At 30.0% G+C, this 22,089-nt stretch overlaps 2 protein-coding genes across 5 annotated transcripts; both read left to right on the plus strand.

Annotated features, from left to right (window-relative positions):
• The first annotated feature begins 4,357 nt into the window (after positions 1–4,357).
• LOC108469107 (uncharacterized) lies at positions 4,358–6,028 on the plus strand. Its single transcript, XM_017769993.2, has 2 exons — positions 4,358–4,777; positions 5,625–6,028. Exons 1-2 carry the CDS (start codon positions 4,571–4,573, stop codon positions 5,817–5,819), a joined length of 402 nt encoding a protein of 133 aa, XP_017625482.1. The 5' UTR covers positions 4,358–4,570; the 3' UTR covers positions 5,820–6,028.
• Positions 6,029–15,357: 9,329 nt separating this feature from the next.
• Positions 15,358–22,009, plus strand: LOC108470094 (casein kinase 1-like protein HD16). 4 transcript variants are annotated; one of them, XM_017771301.2, is made up of 18 exons: positions 15,358–15,583; positions 16,246–16,368; positions 16,449–16,654; positions 17,206–17,331; positions 17,431–17,504; positions 17,943–18,012; positions 18,115–18,170; positions 18,271–18,342; positions 18,433–18,527; positions 18,623–18,689; positions 18,802–18,931; positions 19,041–19,259; positions 19,341–19,471; positions 19,760–19,934; positions 20,023–20,113; positions 20,651–20,808; positions 20,891–21,079; positions 21,637–22,009. In XM_017771301.2, exons 2-18 carry the CDS (start codon positions 16,272–16,274, stop codon positions 21,694–21,696), a joined length of 2,016 nt encoding a protein of 671 aa, XP_017626790.1. In that variant the 5' UTR covers positions 15,358–15,583; positions 16,246–16,271; the 3' UTR covers positions 21,697–22,009. The 4 variants fall into 4 exon arrangements, with proteins under 4 accessions (XP_017626790.1, XP_017626789.1, XP_052873909.1 ...); XM_017771300.2 differs by having other exon boundaries at positions 15,362–15,583; positions 16,243–16,368; XM_053017949.1 differs by lacking the exon at positions 15,358–15,583 and adding an exon at positions 15,588–15,647 and having other exon boundaries at positions 16,243–16,368.
• Positions 22,010–22,089: the final 80 nt, after the last annotated feature.

Here is a 22,089-nt window from a genome sequence, read left to right on the forward strand (position 1 = left end):
AAACTTAGTATATTTTCTCACATTGATTTTTTTTAATTTTTTTTTGTCCACGTTCATCCCAAATTTAGATTTTATTAAAGTATGATAATGCGACACTCTAGATTGTACTACATCATAATATGATTTTTTAAATTAAAATTTATTTATATTTTAAAAAATTTAAGAATTTCAAGATTTATATATTTTTAAAATTTTCTAATAATGATATGTCGCAATCTCAAGTGTCACGTTATCACATTTAATGGAATAAAAGCTCAAGGACCAAATTAAAAAATAACCAAATTTCAGAACTACTATGGAAAAAAAATCTAAGAATCAAGTTAAAAAAATTTGTTAAGTTAAGGGCCAGTTCTGCATTGCTTTTGAAAAGCACTTCGCTCCAAAACACTTTGGAAGAAAAGTCATGCGAACAATGTTCGCTTTTTTGAAAATTTTAGCTTTTGAAGTGCTTTTGAAAAGCACTTCAAACGGAAAAGTTAAATTTTTAGCTTTTCCTCTCCCAAAAGCACTTTTAATGCTTAATTATTTTTCACCCTTCAATAATAGAGTACTTCTCTTTTTTTCTTGGTACTTAATTACAAATGTGTTAAAATCATTAATTAAAATAAAAATATTTTTAAAATACTAATTACAATTATTTAATAGTTATATTTAAATATTTAAAATATAGTTTATATACTCTAATTAAATTTTATAAATAATTAATATTTATTGCTTAAAATATTTAAAATTTATATTTTATATATTAAAATATTAACAAGAAATTATAATATATTTTTTATATTCTTACTAAAATATAATAATATTAACTAATTTAAATATTATTTAAATATATATTTGTTACTTGATAATAACATATCTAAAATGGACATTTTATTTTTTAAAAGTACTTTTTGACAGAATGCTAAATACTCAAATTTTAAACCAAATTTTTCAAAAACACTTCTCAAAAGTACTTTTCCACAACACTTCTCAAAAACACTTTTCAAAAATATTGCCAAACTAGCCCTAAATGTTATGTTATCCCTTATAGAGAAAAGAATTTTTGTGAAAGTGAAGGACGGAGGACCATACTCACAGAATCAGCGCGTGGTCCTAGCTTATTATTATTGGGTAGTAGGGAATTTGCGTCTGGGGGATTAGAGTTGGCAAGTAGAATGTCAAAGCGGGGTTGTTGCTGCTCACGTCCTTAACCGACATGAGATTGTTCTTTGTATAACCCAGACTACAATATCATATTAAAATGCTGACCAAGTATTTCATTCTACGCTACCTACATTATTATTTTTTATATTAATAATTTTATTATGGATTAATTTGATTTTGATACCTTTCCTACCATTTTAGTTAAATTATTAATTAATATATGTATTATGGATATGTTTTGAATTTAGTCCTTACATTTTAGTTTGCATAATTTTAATCAATGCTGTAAGAACTGGATCATTCATCGAACCAGAACAAAAAGAAAAATACACATAAATAAATAATAATATTAAAGGTTTTTTATCAGATTCAACCGAGTTTTTACCTATTCAATCAGTTTTGCACCGGTTAACTATTTCAATTTTATAATATTGGTTTAATCAATTGGACCATCAGTTCTCGATTAAATTAGATTAACTAACCAATCTAGTCTGATTCAAGTAATCATGATTTTATTTCTTGTACTTTTCGTATGTTGAAATCTCAATCTTAAACTAAACAGTAGCAGTTAAATACGTTAGGTAAAATTCTATTATTAATCTTGTACCATGCATAAGTTGTGGATTGAGTATCTGTTCTTCAATTTGATTGGTTTTAGTTCTTATACTTTTCGAATTCAAATGGTAGTTGTTAAATCTATTAACTAAAAAAATACATTTATTTTGTTAATATTACATGGAAATAACAAATTAACATAGCATAACAAATGTAATAACATGTTTCTGGCATAAGATTTTGGGAATAGAAAATTTTAACTTTACGATTTAATGGCCATGGTTTGTGATAGGGCTAGTACTAAAATTCCAAATTTTGAGAAGTGCATGATTAAAAATGACTAAATTAGAGTATAAGAACTAAATTCATAACTTATGCATAGTGCAGGGACTAATAGAAGTGTTTGACCAATTCTTTTGGCTCGTTACTTAAGGATCACGATTAACGAGCACGATGACGTTATGATTATTTAATAGTCGGAACCATTAATTAAAACCCTAAACCGTATAATGATAATGTTACCAATGGTATCATTAATGTATATTATCAATGTAATTGTAATATATTATCAACCACTTATACCATAATAAATCTGGACGACGTCCATACATTATGGTACTTAAATAAAATAAAATTTAAAATAAAATCTATATATATGTAAATACATATGATGAGACTCTAAATGATTTTTTATTTAAACTATATATGTTTTTTTTTTAATTTTATTCTCATTTAAGTTTAGATTTATAATTTTAAGGTTTAAAATTGAAAGTATTTTGATTCTTAACCTATTCGTTGTAATGATTTTATTAGAGTAATAGTTATTCAGATATATATTATATGTGATTATACTTGTAACTAAAATTTTACTTATATTTTCTTAATAAAAATCCAATCAAAATTAAATATTATAAACAACTTAAATTGATATTCATTTCTTCGGATTGAATCAATTTATTTATTTTTCATTTTTTCACTCGAATTAAAATTGAATTGGTTTCAGTAGGTTTAGTTATTGTTTTAATCATGCTGAAATTTGAAAGTTAATTTCATATAGTTTAAATTTTTATTTTTATAACAATTGAGTTAGAGTTTTAGTTTGTCAAACCGCGCGGCCTTAAACATGTTGGGCCTTGAGTCTCTTCCAAACAATGGGCTAATTTTGTTGAGCCGAATGATCCCAAGTAAACACGAAGGGTTTGAAATATGCGTATCAGTTGTGGGCTACTTTGAGCTGCTCGTGACATTTTGCCTCACATATTCTAGCGACACCATTGTCACGTCCTTGGAACCAAACTGATTTATTTTCTCTCAAAACTACCATAAAGCCTCAGTAGGTTTCTAACCAGCCTCACTGTCGATAAGTCCCTTCCATCAAACAAGATACTCATGCCTTGGCCTGTAGTACTCTGTTGAATCACTCGGTCTGCCATAATGCATTCAACTTCACAATCATAGGAGACCTTTACCCCCATTGACACTCATTTGGACTTACTTCGATTTTGATCCTCTTGAAAAGGCTTAAGCATACTGACATGGAATACAGATGAACCTTAAATTTTGCTAGCAACTCCAGTTTGTAGGTCAATCTGCATGCCCTCTTCAAAACTCTGAAAGGTCCCTCATTCCTTCACATAAGCTCCTTGTGCAAGCCAATATGGCGCAAAATCAAGTGTAATTTGGAAAGGATTGAGACGCCAACTTGAAGTTGCACATCTTTGCAATTTTGATCAACCCATTTCTTTTTGCGCCGACTTGCCTTATGTAGGCAAGATCTGACCGTAGTTGTTGGATATGATCCAATTTTCTTATAACTTGCATCAAGTGGGGCCATGAAAGCCCATCTGAGATAGTGACGGGGCAACAATCACTCACACCCAATGTTGTTACGACCCATTATGGAAGACCAAATCCTATAGCTTATTGATTTGCCTCATGACATAAGTACAGTCGGACATAATCAATAATGAATTAAAATAACTCTGGACAAGACTTACATAATGTGGGATTTAATCCACATATAAATCTGGATAGAACCCACTTGATTTACACAGGGCGAGACTCGAACTTGAACACTTAAAATTCAAAACCTCATTGACATCTCTCTATTTTTTATTTATTATTCAATTAATAAATAAACAAAATTGAAACATTATCATCTGTTGTCATGAAAGTGATGATATATGTTTTCTGTTTAACACTATTAGCACCATATATTTCAAAAGTTTTAATCACAATTATTATCCGCAATATAAAAATGAGTTTACTAACAAAATTATAAAATTAAAAAATTAAATTAAAATTAAAATGATTAAATCCACCATAGAAAAAAATTAAATTTATAGTTAAACAAATTCGATATAAAAAATAAACGTAAACCGAACTGAATTAGAGGTGTTCATGAGTTGGGTCGAACTTAGATATGATATTAAAAACATTTTATGCTTGCTTAAGTTCAATTTAGCTTAAAATATGAGTCTAAAATTTTATCAAAGCCAGTACATATTTGTAAGTATAATTAACTTAAGCTCATTTTAGGTTCGTCCATTTTTTAAATGGGTTTAAGTTTTTTTCCCGAGCTTATATTTCATTCCTAATATTTTTTATTTAAACCCTTCTAAATTTCAAACCAGCTTTGAGCTTGAACAAGTAACTGAATTAAAATTACCGGACAGTGGATGGGCCTAGCCATGAGATGATGGGCCAATAAACGCTGGACGAAACTTAATGGCTGATTCACCAGAAAATTAGGCTTATTGCCATTGCTGAGTTGGGGGGTGCGTTGTGGACCGACTGAGTCGAGAACGAGTCGGAGAAAAACAGCTATTTGCCAATTAACGGGGAAAACAGTAAACACTAAAAACCAACAATGGCATCATCCATTTGCCTATCCTTATCGCCGCCGTCTAAAACTCTAGCTCCGCCTTCCACTTCCACCAGCCGTGGTTGCAAATGCTGCTCCGTCGTCTCCGTTTCAAAATGCCATAAACCGACGAGGAGAAAGAGGCAGCAGGTGATTTGTACGGCTCCTGAGGAAGAGAAATTGACTCGTCGTAATCCCCTCGATTTCCCCATTGTAAGTTCCTTTATTTTTCGATTAATTGATGCTAAATTATTGGAGTTCGATTCGATTATTCGAGCTATCTAGATCCTTACGCTTAGAGTCGTTTGTTAGCTTAATCGATTTTTTTAGAAAAATTTCAATTAATATTAAAAATTTAGATTCGAATTCTAGCTTAAACTCAACTCAACTACAAGAATCGAGTTCAATTTTCACTAGATAAACAAGCTTAATTGAGCCGAATTAAGTGAGCTCGAGAACTCAATTTTTATACATAAAACGAAAAAATTTTACAATTATAACGCAATTTATCGATTAATGTAATCTGTTGATCTGATGCAAGTTCAAATACATGATTGTGCAGGAACCAAATGTTGTAAAGTTGAATAGTTTGGGGGTCATTTAGATATTAACCCTTATATATAATTTTTGTGGTAAAATAACATATAATCCCTGAACTTGGCTGCTTTTCCACCTTGGTCCATTGATTCTTTTGTCCACATGAGTCGCAGAACTTGACAGCTTTTTCAATTTGGTCCTTGGATACCTTTGTTATAATATGATAATGTCGCACTTTAAAATGTGCTACATCAATCATCATCACCTAATTTTTTTTTAAAATCTTTATAGTTTTTTTTTTGGTATCTTTGTAGATTTTATATAACTTTTTTTTTTAAATTGGACATATCACCTTCTTAAAGTGTCATATTATCACACTGAATGTTGCCAAATTCCAAGGTTGATGTGAGCTAAAAAAAAAGTTCAAGGACCAAATTGATAAAACTTACCAATTTTAAGGACTAAATGTTGCCTTTTTTTCCCCTTTGCAAATTCGAACACCTTGGGGTTTTTTACTTGGCAGGAATGGGAGAGGCCTAAACCAGGGCGTAGAACTGACATTTTCCCTCAATTCAGTCCCATGAAAACACCATTACTGGCGCCAATGCCATATGATCCTCCCGAAGAAAATGAAGAAGAAGAGGAAGAAAAGAAAGAGGAAGAAGAGGAAGATCTAGAAAAGGAACAGGAACCCGAAAACCCCGAAAAGCAGTCATGAGAAACGATGGTTAGTACTTGGTTAGATAGCTTGCTTCAATTTTCTCTTTGTTGCATTGCCGTTGAGTGAAATGTGGTCACCATTTTGCATTGTTTTTCGAGCTTTCTCATCATACTTCCTTTTAAAGTTTGAACTTACGAATTACAATGTATCTTACTTTATGTTATTGATTGAATGAAATGTTTATGATCATCCATTTTGTAGTAAAATCTACTACTTATTTAGGCTAAAATAGAGAAAATTAGGCAGTAGTTATGTTGTTCGGATAATAATATTTAACACATAGATATAAGGTTGTGATCTGAAAAACAAACTAATTATAATTATAACGATATTTGATACTTATATGAAAATTTTAATCACTAGTCTTTTGAGATGTAATATACGAAATTCAATATTTCAAATCATGAAATAAAAATTCGAGTCGACAGATTGAATTAAGTAAAAATCGATTATATAAATATTTTATTTATAATTTAATGAGATTTCAACTTTTCAATATGTTAATTCTATACTGAAAGATAAAACCATTAAAACCAAAGTTCATTATTTTAGTTTTAATAAAATATATGTTAATATAAATTTTATAGATATAAAATTATTAATTGGGTTAAATGATTTTATTTTATTCTTTAATGTAATCATTAAAAAGCAGATAAAAATTAAAATTAATTTAAAAGATCAAAACCTTATACTAAATTAAATTAACCCAAAACAGATCAAATCAAACCTCATTGAAATTTAAATTATTTGGTATTAACTGAGCCGCAATGGTAAGTAGTAACCGGTCTATGATCAGTATTAAAAACCAATATACAATTTTTGTTAATTATCAATTATATTTATCATTTGTTTTTACATTAAATTAACATTTATTATACACACGTACTCAGCGTAGGCAGTGCAGTCATTTCTTGCCGACAAATCGAGCCCCCCACGCATACTCGGCAATGTGATGCCTACACCGAAACGACCCCGGGTGCTTCGTCGGCGAACATAAGCATCGCTTTACCATCGAACCAGCTCGCTGGTCTCTAGTAACCCCGGTTCTCGGTGCATGACGGGCGGTGGTGGCAGCAATCAATGATGCTTGGAGAACCAACAACCTGCGCCGCACCGCCGAGTCATGTTTTCCGGCGGATGGAACGGTTGCGTAGCACATCTTTTTTTGTAAAGCTGAAGGAGCTTTTTTTGTTGCGGTGGAGATTATATATATGAGGAAAAGAAGAAAGGTATAAAAGGAGCGGTGGGCAAGTAAAGTTTTTTGGGGGTTTCTAAAGCAGCTTCTTTTCATTAAATTGCATCAAAAGGTTTATGCTTTATCCTCAAAGCTTCCAGACCAAAAAGCGTCAGCTGCTCATACGGCCACCTGTCATGCCTAACATATTAAAGGATAAATTCAATCCAAGGTCACTAAATTATTAATGAGTTAACGTTTTAGTTACTTAACTTTAAAAAGTTATAAAATGATTACTGAATTATTAAAAAATTTTCATTTAAGTTATTGAATTATCAGGAAGTTTTTATTTATGTCACTTGATTGTTTAAAAAAACTTTAACTAGTGAGGTTCAAGTGACGATTCGATGATTGGTATAATGAATTAGTACTATTGATGAGCAGAAGAACATACTTTTTATTCAAGTCGATCTGACGGTTAATGTCAAAAATTAAAAAAGAAGTTTAAATTTGATTTGTAAATTCGTAACGTTTAACTATAATTCTTGAAAAAAAATTTAACTGTAAAACTGAAAGATAAGTAGACTTTCAATTAGTACAAGTGGTGTAAATAAAAATGTTATACAACAACGATTTTAACAATTTAATAATTTAAATAAAATTTTAAATAATTCAATAATTATTTTATAATTTTTAAATTTAAATTATTAAAAACATAAAATTAATAATAGTTTAATTTTTTTTAATTATGAGGTCGAAGTCTGGTTAAAGGTATAGGTGCTGCCCATCTATATCCTATTTAAACGTGGCAGCATCTCAATGGCCACATATACTTTTGGCCAAGGAGTTTGCCTTGTATTAGTCTCTAAAGCTTGCACGAATTGATTACTAAGGTCTTATATGAAAATCCAAAATTAATTCAATAATTCATATAATTATTCTTTATAATGTTTGAATTTTAATAAATGCTTTTGAAATCAAATTGGACCGATTGAAACAAGAATTGATTAATATATTAATCAAATAAAGAGGTTGAATTAATTTTAAACTATTTGGAATTGAATAAAAAATATAGTTAAACTAATTTTATAAACTTTTAATATTTAATTAATATTTATAAATATTTGATGCATTATTAATCTTATCGATTAAATATAAGAAATATCTGAACTTGACAACTTGTATCTATTTAGTACTTAAATTTTTTTGAACTTAACGGTATTTAAACTTAGAAACTATAATCTAATTTGGTACTAAAAATTGACGTAATATTGATGACCAATAATATGAGGCACGTGACAACCTCACATTTTAACAATTACTATTAGCTATTAGTGTCACGTCAATATATTTTAACAATTTTACTAAATATATAAAAAAATTACTAAATTAACTTATAATTTTCAAATTTAAGCACCAATAAAGCCCCCAAAAATTAAATACTAAATAAATATAAATTATCAAATTAAGTTATCTCATATATATTAACCCAATAAAAATTAATAATTTGATGAGTTTCACCAATTATCAATTTTTTAGAGCGTTGATTATAATATCGAAGAGATCACGTTTTCTGATGCTTCCTTGATTGATGAATGCAAAATTTTCAGTTAAGGTGTGCATGTGTTTTTTCATGTGAGCTAAGGTTTTTAGTGGAGGAGAAGCTGGAAATTAAATTAGGCTTTTTGGCATTACCTCTTAGTCCAATCCAACTAGATCATTTTACATACAAGTAATTTCAAATTTTGGTTTTCGAGTTTCAATAATTTCGAGTTTAATTCATTTTCAATTTAACTTAATTTTTTATTTAAATTGAATAGGTTTGGATTGTTGATTTTTATGATAAAAATTTAGTTCGGATTTAAGTTTAAGTTGATTAAAAATCAAATTAGACTTAATAGATCTAATTTTACTACAAATATTATATTTAAACAATATAGTAAAAAAGTTAGTATTTAGACTAGTACATTGATGGTGTAATATGATAATTTTCCAGGTTAGAAATATTGAAAAGTTTCTGAATGGTTTTGAAATTATTTTATAAATTTTTAAAGTTAAATGATTAAAATATAAATTTATAAATTATTTAGTGACCTTAGATGTAATTCATCCTATTGTTTTTATAAGAAACAACTAACGTTATTCTTATTGTTTTAAATTGTTTAAGCTTTTGGGCCAGCTTAATTTGAGCCAAAGTGAAATTGATATCGACCAGAAAACGATATAAAAAAATTGAGTCCAAATTTGATTTTATCCATAATTTCACTAGATATGTTCACGAGACGAGTTGGATTGGATCGAGTTTTCTTTCTAAAAATATTTTCACACTCGATTTTTGAGCTGTTAAAGCCCTTTCAAAAAAAATTTAAATTTAATTATAAAAATAAATAAAGTAAACTATATTTAATGTTATAAAAATATATAAAACATGAGTAAGTTTATATTTTGATCACTTAACTTCAAAAACTATAATATGATTATTGAATTATTTGAAAGTTTTCATTTAAGTTATTGAACTATTCAAAAATTTTTATTTAAATCACTGAGCTATTAAGTTTTATTTAAGAAAAAAATTGACTAGTGAGCTCCAAGCAACGATTAGACGATTAGTATAGTGGAGTTACTCATTGAAGAGTTTAAGAACATACTTTAGATCAGGTTCAACTTTAAGGGTTGCTTGAGAATGCAGTTGTCCAGGGACTAGGGCTGAAACAGGCCCAAAAGATATTTTTTAAAATTTTAATGTGAGAAAAAAAAAGTCAGACTAAAACAATTTAATTAAATGTTTAGGGTTTTTGATTTTTCACCATAGATACTTCATCTCCTAGGTCCCCAAACAATTTTCAGCTTTTATTGTATTACATTTTATATATATATTTTTTTTAAATGGGCGCAATTTATTGTTTTACCTAAGGCCTTCAAAATATCAAGAACGGGCCTGCTTTAGATCAAAGTAAATCTAATGATCAATGGAAGAGATTGAAGAAAAAAATTATTTAGATTTTGATGTTTAAAATTATTTCATAAATTAAAAGATAAAAAATTGAACTGTAGAAGCAAAAGTGAGCCATTATGGTGACCTAAGTAGCAATAGCATCCTCAAAAAAAAAATTGAATTCTCCTTGAAATTTTTAGAAAATTTTAAGTAGGTTCCCTAAAATTTTTGAAAATTCTCATTAATCTTACAAGAATTTTAATTAAACTCCCAAATTAAAAAAAAAATCATTAAACTCCTAAAATTTTTAAAAAAATTACTAAACCTCCCAAAATTTAGTCCCAAGACCTGCCAATGTGTAGAAAAGAAAAGGGATAAGAGCTTTGATTACTGCAATTGTGCAGTTAATGCAAATAGAAAAATTATACAATAATGATTTTAATAACCTAAGGATTTAAATTGAAAGTTTTAAATAATTTAAAGATAATTTTATAATTTTTTGAAAATGAGAGAGGAAAACCTATAACTACTAAAAGCTTAGTCTCTCTTAAGTTTATTTTTTATCAGTAAGACGAGTGAAACTTAGCGACTCGCTACTCGCTACTCGCTAGTTGGCTAACCGGGGTCAATCTTAGCGTAGTCGCCACGAGCGAGTAAAAAACACAAATTTTTCTCGTGTCCACGACGCGTTCGAGAAAATGCCACAATCAGTATCTTGACCATTCACTTTCCACGAAATTGCCTGCCCCCTAAAACTAAGCTCTTCACAGTATAAAAATAATCATCATTCCCCACAAAATTCATCATCATTTCTTTATAAGCTTTCCCCGTTTCTCTTCGTTTCCCCTTAAAAAAAGAAAACCCAGAAATTCTCCTTTCTTCTTTTCCTTTAATATTTACTTAACTTTGTTAGTTCATAATTATTCGAAGCTGATGAGTTCAATAAAGGTGCATGTTGTTCAAGTCATTGTGGCGTTGTTGTTCGCAGTTTCGCAACTCGGTTACGGGCAAACCATGGATTCTTCGCCGGCACCGGCGCCGGGTCCATCGAATGACGGTGCTGCGATTGATCAAGGAATTGCTTATATGCTGCTTTTGATTGCCTTGGCAATTACTTACCTCATCCATTGATTTTTTTTATTTAGATTTATGCATATATGACCTTCCTTTTTTTTTTCAAATTTTCGCGGTGGAATTAGTGAAAAAAATTTCAGTAGGTTTATGAGTATTGTAAATCCAGTAAATAATGAAACCAGTTTATTTTTTTTATTTATTTTGCTTCTCTTGGAATATTTTTGATTTTCCTGTGGTAAATCCATAGACAAATATTTTCTAGTTTAATATGCTAAAATATTTTTAATTTTGGTTTTTATTGTTAATCTTTAAAAATAGTTAAATTATTTTTAACGAAAATGTTGGCTAAAAGCATTAATTAACGGTTTTAGTAACCCGTATAACAATTTATGTATATTTTTCAACAACATCTATTTACAAAAATATTCAAACAAGTTATAACCAAAAAATATATATAAAAAATTCATAAAAATAAAACATATATAGTATACATGAATTGTCGTCAGTATTTTCGTTAAAATATAACAACAATTTTACTCTTTTGAAAAAGAATAATGGTCAAATTTAACACAAAATAAATTAAAAAATTACTATATATTTTAAAAATTATTTTTGAGCATATGGAAACTTTTCTAGAAAGAAAATGCGTTACAAGCAAATACGAGCCCGGATTTTATAAAACATATAGTTCGATTTAATTTGGTTTGAGTTAATATTGTAATTAATATTTTTTTATGAAATATGTTAATATTAATTATTAATATTTAATACAAATAAAAATCTATTAAATTTATTTAGATAAAATAAAATGTTTATATTTGATACACATCTATATACTATATATAAAATGAAAGGCTTTAGGGCCTTCCTTCTTTTCCACCTATTGTTGCTTTTTCTTTTCTTTTTATATTATTAATAATAATGGTTAAATTTCAGTGTTAGTCCTTTTATTTTTATATTATATAAAAATATTAAAATTTGGTTCTTATAATATGTTCAAAATTGAGATTTAATCTTTGTATTTTAATTATTAACATAACTTGATACTCAATGTTCATAATATCATCAGTTAATCTAAATATTTTATTTTAATTGAAATGCTAATATGAAATTTTATAATTGTTAACAACATTAAAACACTTCGTTAAATTTATATTTATTATAATGTCATTTTTGTCACATAATTATTGAGTCAGTATTTTTTTTTTAGAATGCCACACCAGTAAAATTTTATTGGTATTTTACAATTGGGCCTAAATTTTCATATTCAGAAAATAAAAAGGACAAAATTCTAAATATACAAATAGTATAAAAACTTGGAGCATATTGTAACCTTTAATTTTAACTATTTAGTAAAAAATAATTAACCCATTACGAAACGTGGGTCGAAAATCAATATTGGTTAATAATAAAAGTAAACTACTCCAAGGTCACTAAATTATTTTTACATTGTGGTTACTCAACTTCAAAAAGTTACAAAATGGCCATTAAACTATTCAAAAGTTTCATTTAAATCACTGAGATATTAAAATCATTGCTTTATGGCCTTCTATGTATGCATCTCTCACATAAATCAAAAGCTCGCATTCCCTTCATTTTTTATAATTCAAATTTTTTTCATAAATAACTTCAAACATCACGGATCTATAAATCTAAATCGAAATAGCTTTATTTTTTGTCTCTAACACTAACTGTCAAATCGACTTCGATCTAATGTATGTTAATATATTTGTTGATGGGTATTGATCCACCATACTGATCGTTCAATCATCGCTTGGAGCTTACTAACCGGACTTTAAAAAATAACTTAATAGCTTAGTGAATTAGATAAACTTTTTTGAATAATTTAATAACTTAAATGAAAACTTTCAAATAATTCAATGTTCATTTTATAACTTTAAAATTAAATTATCGAAAGTAAACTTACTAATAATTTAGTGATATCAAGTATAATTTACATACCGATAAACTACAACCCACCATGTAAAATTTTATGGATTTTATTAAATAATATTATTGGTCAATAAAATTAATTAATTTTAAATTATTAAAAATTATTTACAATACGTCACAATCCTCTAATTGGCCTTTCATGATAAGAAACTGAATACCAAGCTATTTTTCCACGTAACTCTTTGATGGCATTGTATTTGCATATTGGTAAATTCTGCTATTAGTCCCTATATTTTTGCATAAGTTGCTGATTTAATTTTTATATTTTACTTTGGTTAGATTTAGTCTTTATACTTTTCAAAATTTGAAATTTCAATATTAAACCAAACTATAATTGTTAAATATGTTTGATTAAATTTAATACTAATATTATACTATACATAAAATTATAGATTTAGTCTATGTTCTTGAATTGGACTACTCTTGATTTCTATACTTTTCAAAATGTGAAATCCTAGCCTTGGAACAAACAAGAACCGTTAACTCCATTAATTATTTTTTTTTGTGTGTAATCAATATGTTTACACATGTAATAATATATTACTCATGTCATGTTTTAAAATTAACAGAGCTTAACTTACTGAGTTTAATAGCTACCACATGATTAGGACCGAAATTTTAATTCAAAAAGTACAAGAACTACAATTAGACAATTTAACGTATAGGGATTGTAAGGACTAAACCCACAACTTATGTATAGTACATGGATAGATGAAAGAATTTAACCTTGCATATTTGCCTTTCTCGTGCTTTTTTTTTATTGGTCCAGTTAAAAATCGATTTGAACTTGTATTGGTTGAATTAATTGAAAATTTAAAAGCATAACCGTCAACTTAATTGAAGTGTATTATTAATAGCTAACGAGGTATTGGCACAGTTGTCAAATGTTGAGGTTTTGGACTTTGCTTATGCCTTGCATAGGTTTTGTCCGGTTATTTTTGGACTAGTCTAGTTTTTTGTGCATTATAGTTGTTCAGACAGTAAAAGTATCATAAAGGCTCATGCATTAAGAGTCGGATTGCATTTTACCCTTTATACTAAAAAAATAGGCAAATTAATCCACGTATCTTAGATCAAAGAGCAACCTGATTCTTCTGTTGAAATTCATTTATATTGTTAAAAATTAGTCCTTAAACGTTAACATGAGGTACACATGACACGTCACGTGTCACTGTCTAGTTATCTCATCAGCTACACCAGTTTTTAATAGTAAATATGGATAGAATTTTTAATAAAAAAAGACCAAATTGTTATTTGATCTAATATTCATTGGCTAATCAGCTCATATTTTGAGTAGAACAGACAAAATACAATATAATTCTTAGAACAAAACCTTTACCTTGATCAAACATATATTTATACTTCCTTTACCTTGATCGAGCATTTATTTATACTTGTCATGTAATTATATTATTTTTTATCAGTGAAACTTTCGAATAAAAGTTTATTATTGACAAGTAAACCGAGATGAAACAAATTCGATTAATTCGATAAATTTTCTTTTAGCAAAACAAAATTAACCATCTAACAATTTTTAATTGATAATTTTGTAAATCTAACCAAACCATAAAAGAAAAACATAATAATAAATTAACAGCTATCAATTATCAAATTAATACATTCAAAAATTCAAAATAAATAAAAATATAAAAACTTATACTAAAATCATAATTGGGTAAATTATACCAAACTCACTAAATTATTACTAATTTTATGTTTTGGTCATTTTAACTTCAAAAATTTCAAAATAATTACTAAATTATTCTAAAGTTTTTGTTTAAGTCATTGGGTTGTTAAACTTATTGCTGTATGATATTATTTGTTCGCATTGCCTACACTAATTGAAAGCTCTCATTCTCCTTCTCTTTTACAAATCAATTTTTTTTTCATGAAACAACTTTAAACGTCATTAATTTGTAAATTAAAATCAAAATAATATTTTTCTTCGATCTTCGACACTAATCGTCAGATTTACTTAGATCTAAGGTATGTTTTTCTACTCGTTGAAGTGTACTGATCCACCATATATATTATCGAATCATAGCTTGAAGCTAGCTAGCCTAACTTAAAAAAAAAAAAATTAACAACCCAACGACTTAAATAAAAACTTTTGAATAGTTCAATAACTATTTTGTAATTTTTAAAATTAGATGACCAAAACGTAAATTTACAAATAATTTAATCACTTTGGGTGTAATTTACCTATCCTGTAAAAAATTAAATATTAAACATTTGATTAATTCGAATAAATTCGATTAATTTCGTAAATAGAATCAAATTAACCAATAACTAAAAATTTTATTAAAAGTATATTTTGAACTGATTTTTTTATAATTAACCTTTTAATCGAACCGCTATCCAAAATCACCCCTAATTTCTCTCTCTCTATTTATTTATGTTTCGACAGCTTTAACTTTTACATTTAATTCTTCATTTTATTTATTTATTTTCCAATTACCGAAACTTTTTAAAGCGCGTATTTGGTTAGTAATTTATTGTTCTTATAATAAAAAGCTTATATATATGTCATAATATATCCCTCCGTTTTATCTATTTGTCTTTTGGCTTTGTTGGGGGAAAAAGGAAACAGCAAAAGCCCCAGTAAAAAGAGGCAATTCGATTTGGGTATGTTTTAATGTTTATTTTTTTTGTTCATTTGGTGCATTCTTTTGTAGCAATCGGTTGTTGGGTATTTATTGTTAAGCAATTTTTTTATTAGAGAAATGTAATTTTTTTAATCGATTTGGGGGATTAGTTCTTGGTTTATCATCTGATTTTTATTGAGTACCCAAATTGATTTTTTGTTTTAAATCAGGTTTTTCTTTAGAGCTTATGCTGAAAATTGTTGAAAGCTTTGAACTTTTCTTTGCTGTAAAAAAAGATTGGTACAGTTTTAAAGTATTTTGGTTTCTGAAATTGATTAAGATTTAGTTTTAGTATTTGGGTTTTTTTTTCTAAGCAAAAGATCAATGGATTTTAAAAAAATGATGATCAGAGTGGAGATTTTACAGCTTAAATGATGGTTTTACACTTAGTTTTTTTGATGATATAAACATGCAATTTAGACATGGTTTACTTAGTACTTTTAGGTCTAAAATTTATCATCTATGATTTGATGAACTAGAAATTTTGAGGTTGCAGTGAAAATTGATTATAAACTCTATTGAATGAATTATGAATTCCCATTTTTTGTTTTGTTGAATATTTGTTTCATATTTTTTGTTAAAATTAAATGAATATCCATTTAAATAAATGTTAATTCCATTTTTTTGGCTATGATTTAGTAGGAGGTTTCCTCTTTGGATGGGAAAGAATGCAAGTTTTGAGAGGCGGAATTCGACAATCGAAGAGGATCAACGACAATCCGGAGAGCTCTGCTTCCTTAGTTCCGACTGCTCGGAATGCAGCTCGTAATATCTTTGAAATTTTAATGTTTTCTATAAATCTGATGTACTTGCTGTTTCATTTTATAATATGAATCTGTGATCAGCTAATAGAGGTAGAGGTAGAGGGAGAGGTAGGGGTAGAGGGCGTGGAGGAATGAATCCTGAAGAAAATCAAAAGCTTGTTGGTCCCAGTGCTTGTGGCCGGGGTTGCAATGGAATAAACTTGCCAGTGAGACAGGTCGTTGAAAACAGTGCGGAAAAACCGGTTGCTGTCAAGGAAGAAGGAAGCACTAGTTCACTACCTGAAAGGGTATTAATTTTCCTTCTTGGTTCATTACTTTGCTGTTTGTATAATGGAATGATAATTGTTAAGTGTCTCATTTTTGTGGGTTAGCATGTCAAATTGTTCAATGTAATTACTTCAACTATACCGACTAGGCACTCTCTTTTGGGCTGTTTGACTTCATCAGTGTTATATATGGCCAAATTTGACCAATTATAGTCAAGGGCGAAGCCGGAATTGTTTTTTAGAGGGGGCTGAGATTAAGTTATATATTTTTGAGAGCTAAATGCAATTTCACAATTGTATTGGTTTATATCTTTATGGTTTTCAAAAAGACTAAATTGAAATTCTAGCACTTTTTGGGAGCCAAACTATAAATTTACCATATATTATCTTAAGATTTTATAAACTTTTGGGGTCTAAAGAAGCAATTTCCCATTTTAGGGGTGGCCAAGCCCCTGCCAGCCTCCCCCCTTCCGTTTGCCCCTGCTTATACTTAATTTTCGTCTTCAAATTTAGCGCACTAAGCCTTTTCAAGTGATTTGTACTAAGGTTTCCATTTGCTTCTCCTTTTGCAGGTACAACTTGGTAACTCTCCTGTGTACAAGTTAGACAGAAAACTCGGTAAAGGGGGTTTCGGGCAGGTTTTTGTTGGAAGAAGAATATCTGGTGGGACGGGGCGCAGTGGACCAGATGCTTTCGAGGTTCCGTTTCACTTTAACACTTTAGTGAAACCTGAACAAAATTCAGCGCACATATTGACTATGGTGTTGTTAATGCCATTATCGTGCTTCGTTTTGCAGGTCGCTTTGAAGTTTGAGCATCAAAATGGTAAAGGATGTAGTTCGGGTCCTCCTTATGAGTGGCAAGTATATAGGTATGGCACTTTTCTGGCAAAAGTATTATGGAGGTACTTATACTAGGAGTCAGATTACATTTTGCCTTCTCTACTACAAAAATGGGCAAATTATTTCCTATATGTTAGATCAAATAATAAATTAGTCCTTGTTGTTAAAAATATAATCTATTTGTATTATTAAAAATTGGTGTGGCTGATGGAGTAATTGGACAGTGACACGTGGTGTGCCACGTGTACCTCATGCTGATGTATGGGGACCAATTTTTAACTGCAGAAATGAATGGAATTTCTAATATACATGGACTAATTTGCTTATTTTTTAGTATAGGGGCAAACTGCAATCCGATTCCTAGTATAGGGGGCTTTAGGGTACTATTGTCCAGATTTTTCTCTTACTGTTGTCCGAACTTAGAATTTTATGATCTAATTTGTTTCATTTCTGAAAATTACTGTCAGCACTCTTAATGGTTGTTATGGACTTCCCTTGGTTCATTACAAAGGTCAACTCGGAGGCTACTACATTCTTGTGGGTTCCTCAGTAAAGAATTTCAAATGCAGTGTTATATTTTACGAAAGAAAAAAAAAATTGAGTCCTTATTGATGTTTCTTTTGAATCTTGTGAATCTAGGTCATGGATATGCTAGGTCCGAGTTTATGGGATGTTTGGAACTCAAACAACCAGATGTAAGAAACTATATATTCTTCTTTTAACATTATTCTCATGTGCTTTGAAGTTTCGTATATGATCTTCTATTTTATCGTGTTGTGTTTGCTCTTGGTATAGGCTGACAGAAGAGATGGTTGCTTGTATAGCCGTGGAGGCAATATCGATTCTCGAGCAGCTTCATTTGAAAGGGTACTTTCAAAATTGTTGCATTCCATTCTTTTTTACCTCACTTCTTTTACTGCTTTTGTATATTGTTCGTATTTCTAATCTCTACTTCAGTTTTGTACATGGAGATGTTAAGCCCGAGAACTTTTTGCTTGGCCAGCCTGGGACCTCAAAGGAGAAGACCCTGTATCTGGTTGATCTTGGTCTGGGTATGGCTGCTTTCATATCCTTATATATATTAGAGGTGCTTTACGATTTTAAGCATTTATTTTTGAACAACCTAATAATTCTTGAACATTTTCAGCTTCGAGATGGAAAGAAGCAGCTTCTGCACGTCATGTTGATTATGACCAAAAACCTGATGTGTTTAGGTAATGAACTGTAAGCGAATAAGACTGCTTCTTTTAGGTCACGAACACAAACATGTCTGCAAATTTTGATTATTTGCCAATTTGAATTTTATTTTTGTTTTTTTCATTTTAGGGGAACTGTACGTTATGCAAGTGTACATGCACATTTGGGTAGGACTGGGAGTCGAAGGGATGACCTCGAGTCATTGGCTTATACACTCATATTTCTACTAAGAGGAAAGCTTCCCTGGCAAGGTTACATCGTAAGTTTATTCAACTGCTCCACCGTTATTTTTTTTTTTCAGAAATTTGTAGCTTAATTGCTGTCTTTTGCCGTTACTGTGTTCATTTTCGTGTATACACTGGCTGCAGGGTGAGAACAAAGGATTTCTTGTTTGTAAGAAGAAGATGGGAACTTCTCCAGCGGTGCTGTGTTCCTTGTGTCCTCCACCGTTTCAACAGTTTCTTGAAATTGTAACCAATATGAAATTTGATGAAGAACCCAATTACTCAAAGCTTATTTCCCTTTTTCATAACAGCATAGATTTCAATTCATCAATACATCCTATCCAAATCGATGGAGCTATTAAGGTTCTTACCCGGCATTTTATCTTGTGTTGGCCAATTCCTTTCCTTGTATATATATAGATTGATGAATCCTTAATACATCAGGTGGGTCAAAAACGGGAAAGATCACTCACCGAGTTGGAAGATGGTGAGCAGCTTAAAAAGAAAGTTCGGCTTGGGTCTCCTGCTTCTCAATGGATCTCAATCTATAATTCCCGAACCTCAATGAAACAGAGGTAGAACTACTCTTCGGAACCAAATATCTCATATTTGGTATAATCTGCCATTCTCTTTTGACCGTGTCTACGAGTGCATGTATCTTTTGGCGGCTTTATATGCTTTACCAATCATTTAAATAGGGGCAATGCCCTTACGGAAATGTAACTTTAGACCATCTCGATGAAATCCATTTAACGATAAGATACTAATGCTAGAATTTCCAATTGCCTAAACTGAACCCCTTGCATGAGCCAATTTTCTCGAATTTGATTCTTCTTTGTTATAATCCATGGTTCGTATCACAGGTATCACTTTAACGTTATTGATTCAAGACTCAACCAGCACGTGGAGAAAGGAAAAGAAGATGGGTTGTATGTTAGCTGTGTAGCGTCGTCATCGAATCTATGGGCCATTGTTATGGATGCAGGCACGGGGTTTACATCTCAGGTTTACGAGTTATCACCAATCTTTTTGCATAAGGTAAAGACATGACAGTTCGGTTTTCTGCTTTTTTAGTTTCGTAATTTTAATCAGTGAAGTTTATATTTCTTACTGTTTATGTAATCAGGAGTGGATAATGGAACAATGGGAGAAGAATTACTACATCACTTCCGTTGCCGGAGCGTGCAACGGCAGTGCACTGGTCATTATGTCGAAAGGTAATTGAAACCTTTTTAAGATACATGTTTGCCTTAATCTTTTTGAGTTATTATTTTCACCGTAGTAAATTGTCTGTAAGGGTGAGCTTTGTCGTTATTACTGTGCCGACTGTAAAAGTATCATAGAGACCCCTCTACTTGGAGCCGGCTTGCATTTTGTCCCCTTTACTAAAAAATGATCAAATTAGTCCCTATATTTTATATCAAAGAGCAAATTGGTCATTTTGTAAAAAATCCATCTATTTTTACGGTTAAAAACTAGTCCCTGTATTTTAGCATGATTCTATCTTACACAATTTTTAACTTTACAAATAGATAGATTTTTAAATAGAAAGGATTAATATGCTCATTGATCTAACATATAGGAATTAATTTGCCTAATTTTTTAGTAGAAGGGGCACAATGCATGACTAGGGCCTTCATGGTACTTTTACCGTTAGATTGATCAACTCTCGATGGCTATATCTTATGATTATGTTGTAATAAAGCTCGATGCCGGTAATGCTGATATTTCTTTTCTCCTTACGGCTACTAAAGGTACCCCCTATACGCAGCAATCCTACAAAGTTACTGATGTATTTCCCTTCAAATGGATTAATAAGAAATGGAAAGAAGGCTTCTCCGTGACCTCGATGACCGCTGCGGGCAACAAATGGGGCATCGTTATGTCTCGAAATGCAGGCTATCGTCTTCAGGTTTGTCCAATTTCCAGTCTATAATACTATTTTACGTAATAACTGCATCAATCACTTGCGTCTTTTTTTACTTGTCAATTAGGTTGTTGAACTTGATTTCCTTTACCCGAGCGAGGGGATTCATCGAAGATGGGAAAAAGGGTTTCGGATTACATCGGCAGCGGCTACGGAGGATCAAGCTGCATTCATACTTAGTGCACCCAAGAGAAAATCACAAGATGTGATGCAAGAAACTTTGCGTACATCTGCTTTTCCTAGTACCCAAGTAAAGGTAAATATATATTTTTTTGCATGATTTTTATTGTGTGTAATTAATTTTGATCCGAGCCCGAGAATCCAATCCGGTTAACCCAAACTCTAACCCTGATTGATCATAAAAACTTACTAACCCGAACTTGAAAATAATCCAAACTAAAAACGATTTGAAATTGGATTGACCGAAGTGACCTGAACTCAACTCGATAAAATGTCAATAACCCGAACCTGAAAAATGATCCAAACCAGAAATGACTTGAACTTGGATTGACCAAACTGACCTTAACTCAAGGATCCAATCCGATTAACCCGAACTCAAACCTGATTGAAAATAAAAAGCCAGCAACCCGAACCCGAAAATGATCCAAATCAGAAATGGTTCGAACTTGGATTGACCAAACGGACCCGAACCCGAGAATCCAATGTTAACTAGAACTCAAACTTGATTCATCATAAAAAGTTAATAACCCGAACCTGAATGATCCAAACCGGAAACCGGAAATGATTTGAACTTGGATTGACTGAGTCCGAGATGTATTGGCTAATGATTTATTTCATTTATCTATTTTGTAGGATAAATGGCTGAAAAATCTGTATATTTCATCCATTTGCTATGGAAGGACAGTTTCTTGAAGTTTATTATTTGGAAGAAGGTAACCTCCAGTTACAAGTAAAACTCGAAACATATTGGTATCTTAAATCGAGCTTGAACTTTAAAAATCGAACTTATCTGAGTTGTATTTTTGAGCTTCGAATTTCGATTCAATATCAAAGCTTTTTATAGTCTATATTTTTAGTGTTAAATGAAATTTAATGGCTAAGTTTGTCGCTTTTTTCTTTTAATACGGTATTTGTATTATTTTTATCAAATGTGATACTTGTATTTGATAAAATTATACATTTTGATACTCAAAGATAACAATATCTAACATTTTAATGTTTACAATTGATTCTTATCAACTCAATTTTAAAACCGAAATTAATTTACATTTTTGAGATGTATTTGATAAATTAAATACAAAATTA

This window comes from Gossypium arboreum, chromosome 8, assembly GCF_025698485.1.
Source record: "Gossypium arboreum isolate Shixiya-1 chromosome 8, ASM2569848v2, whole genome shotgun sequence".
NCBI classification, from domain to species: Eukaryota; Viridiplantae; Streptophyta; class Magnoliopsida; order Malvales; family Malvaceae; genus Gossypium; species Gossypium arboreum.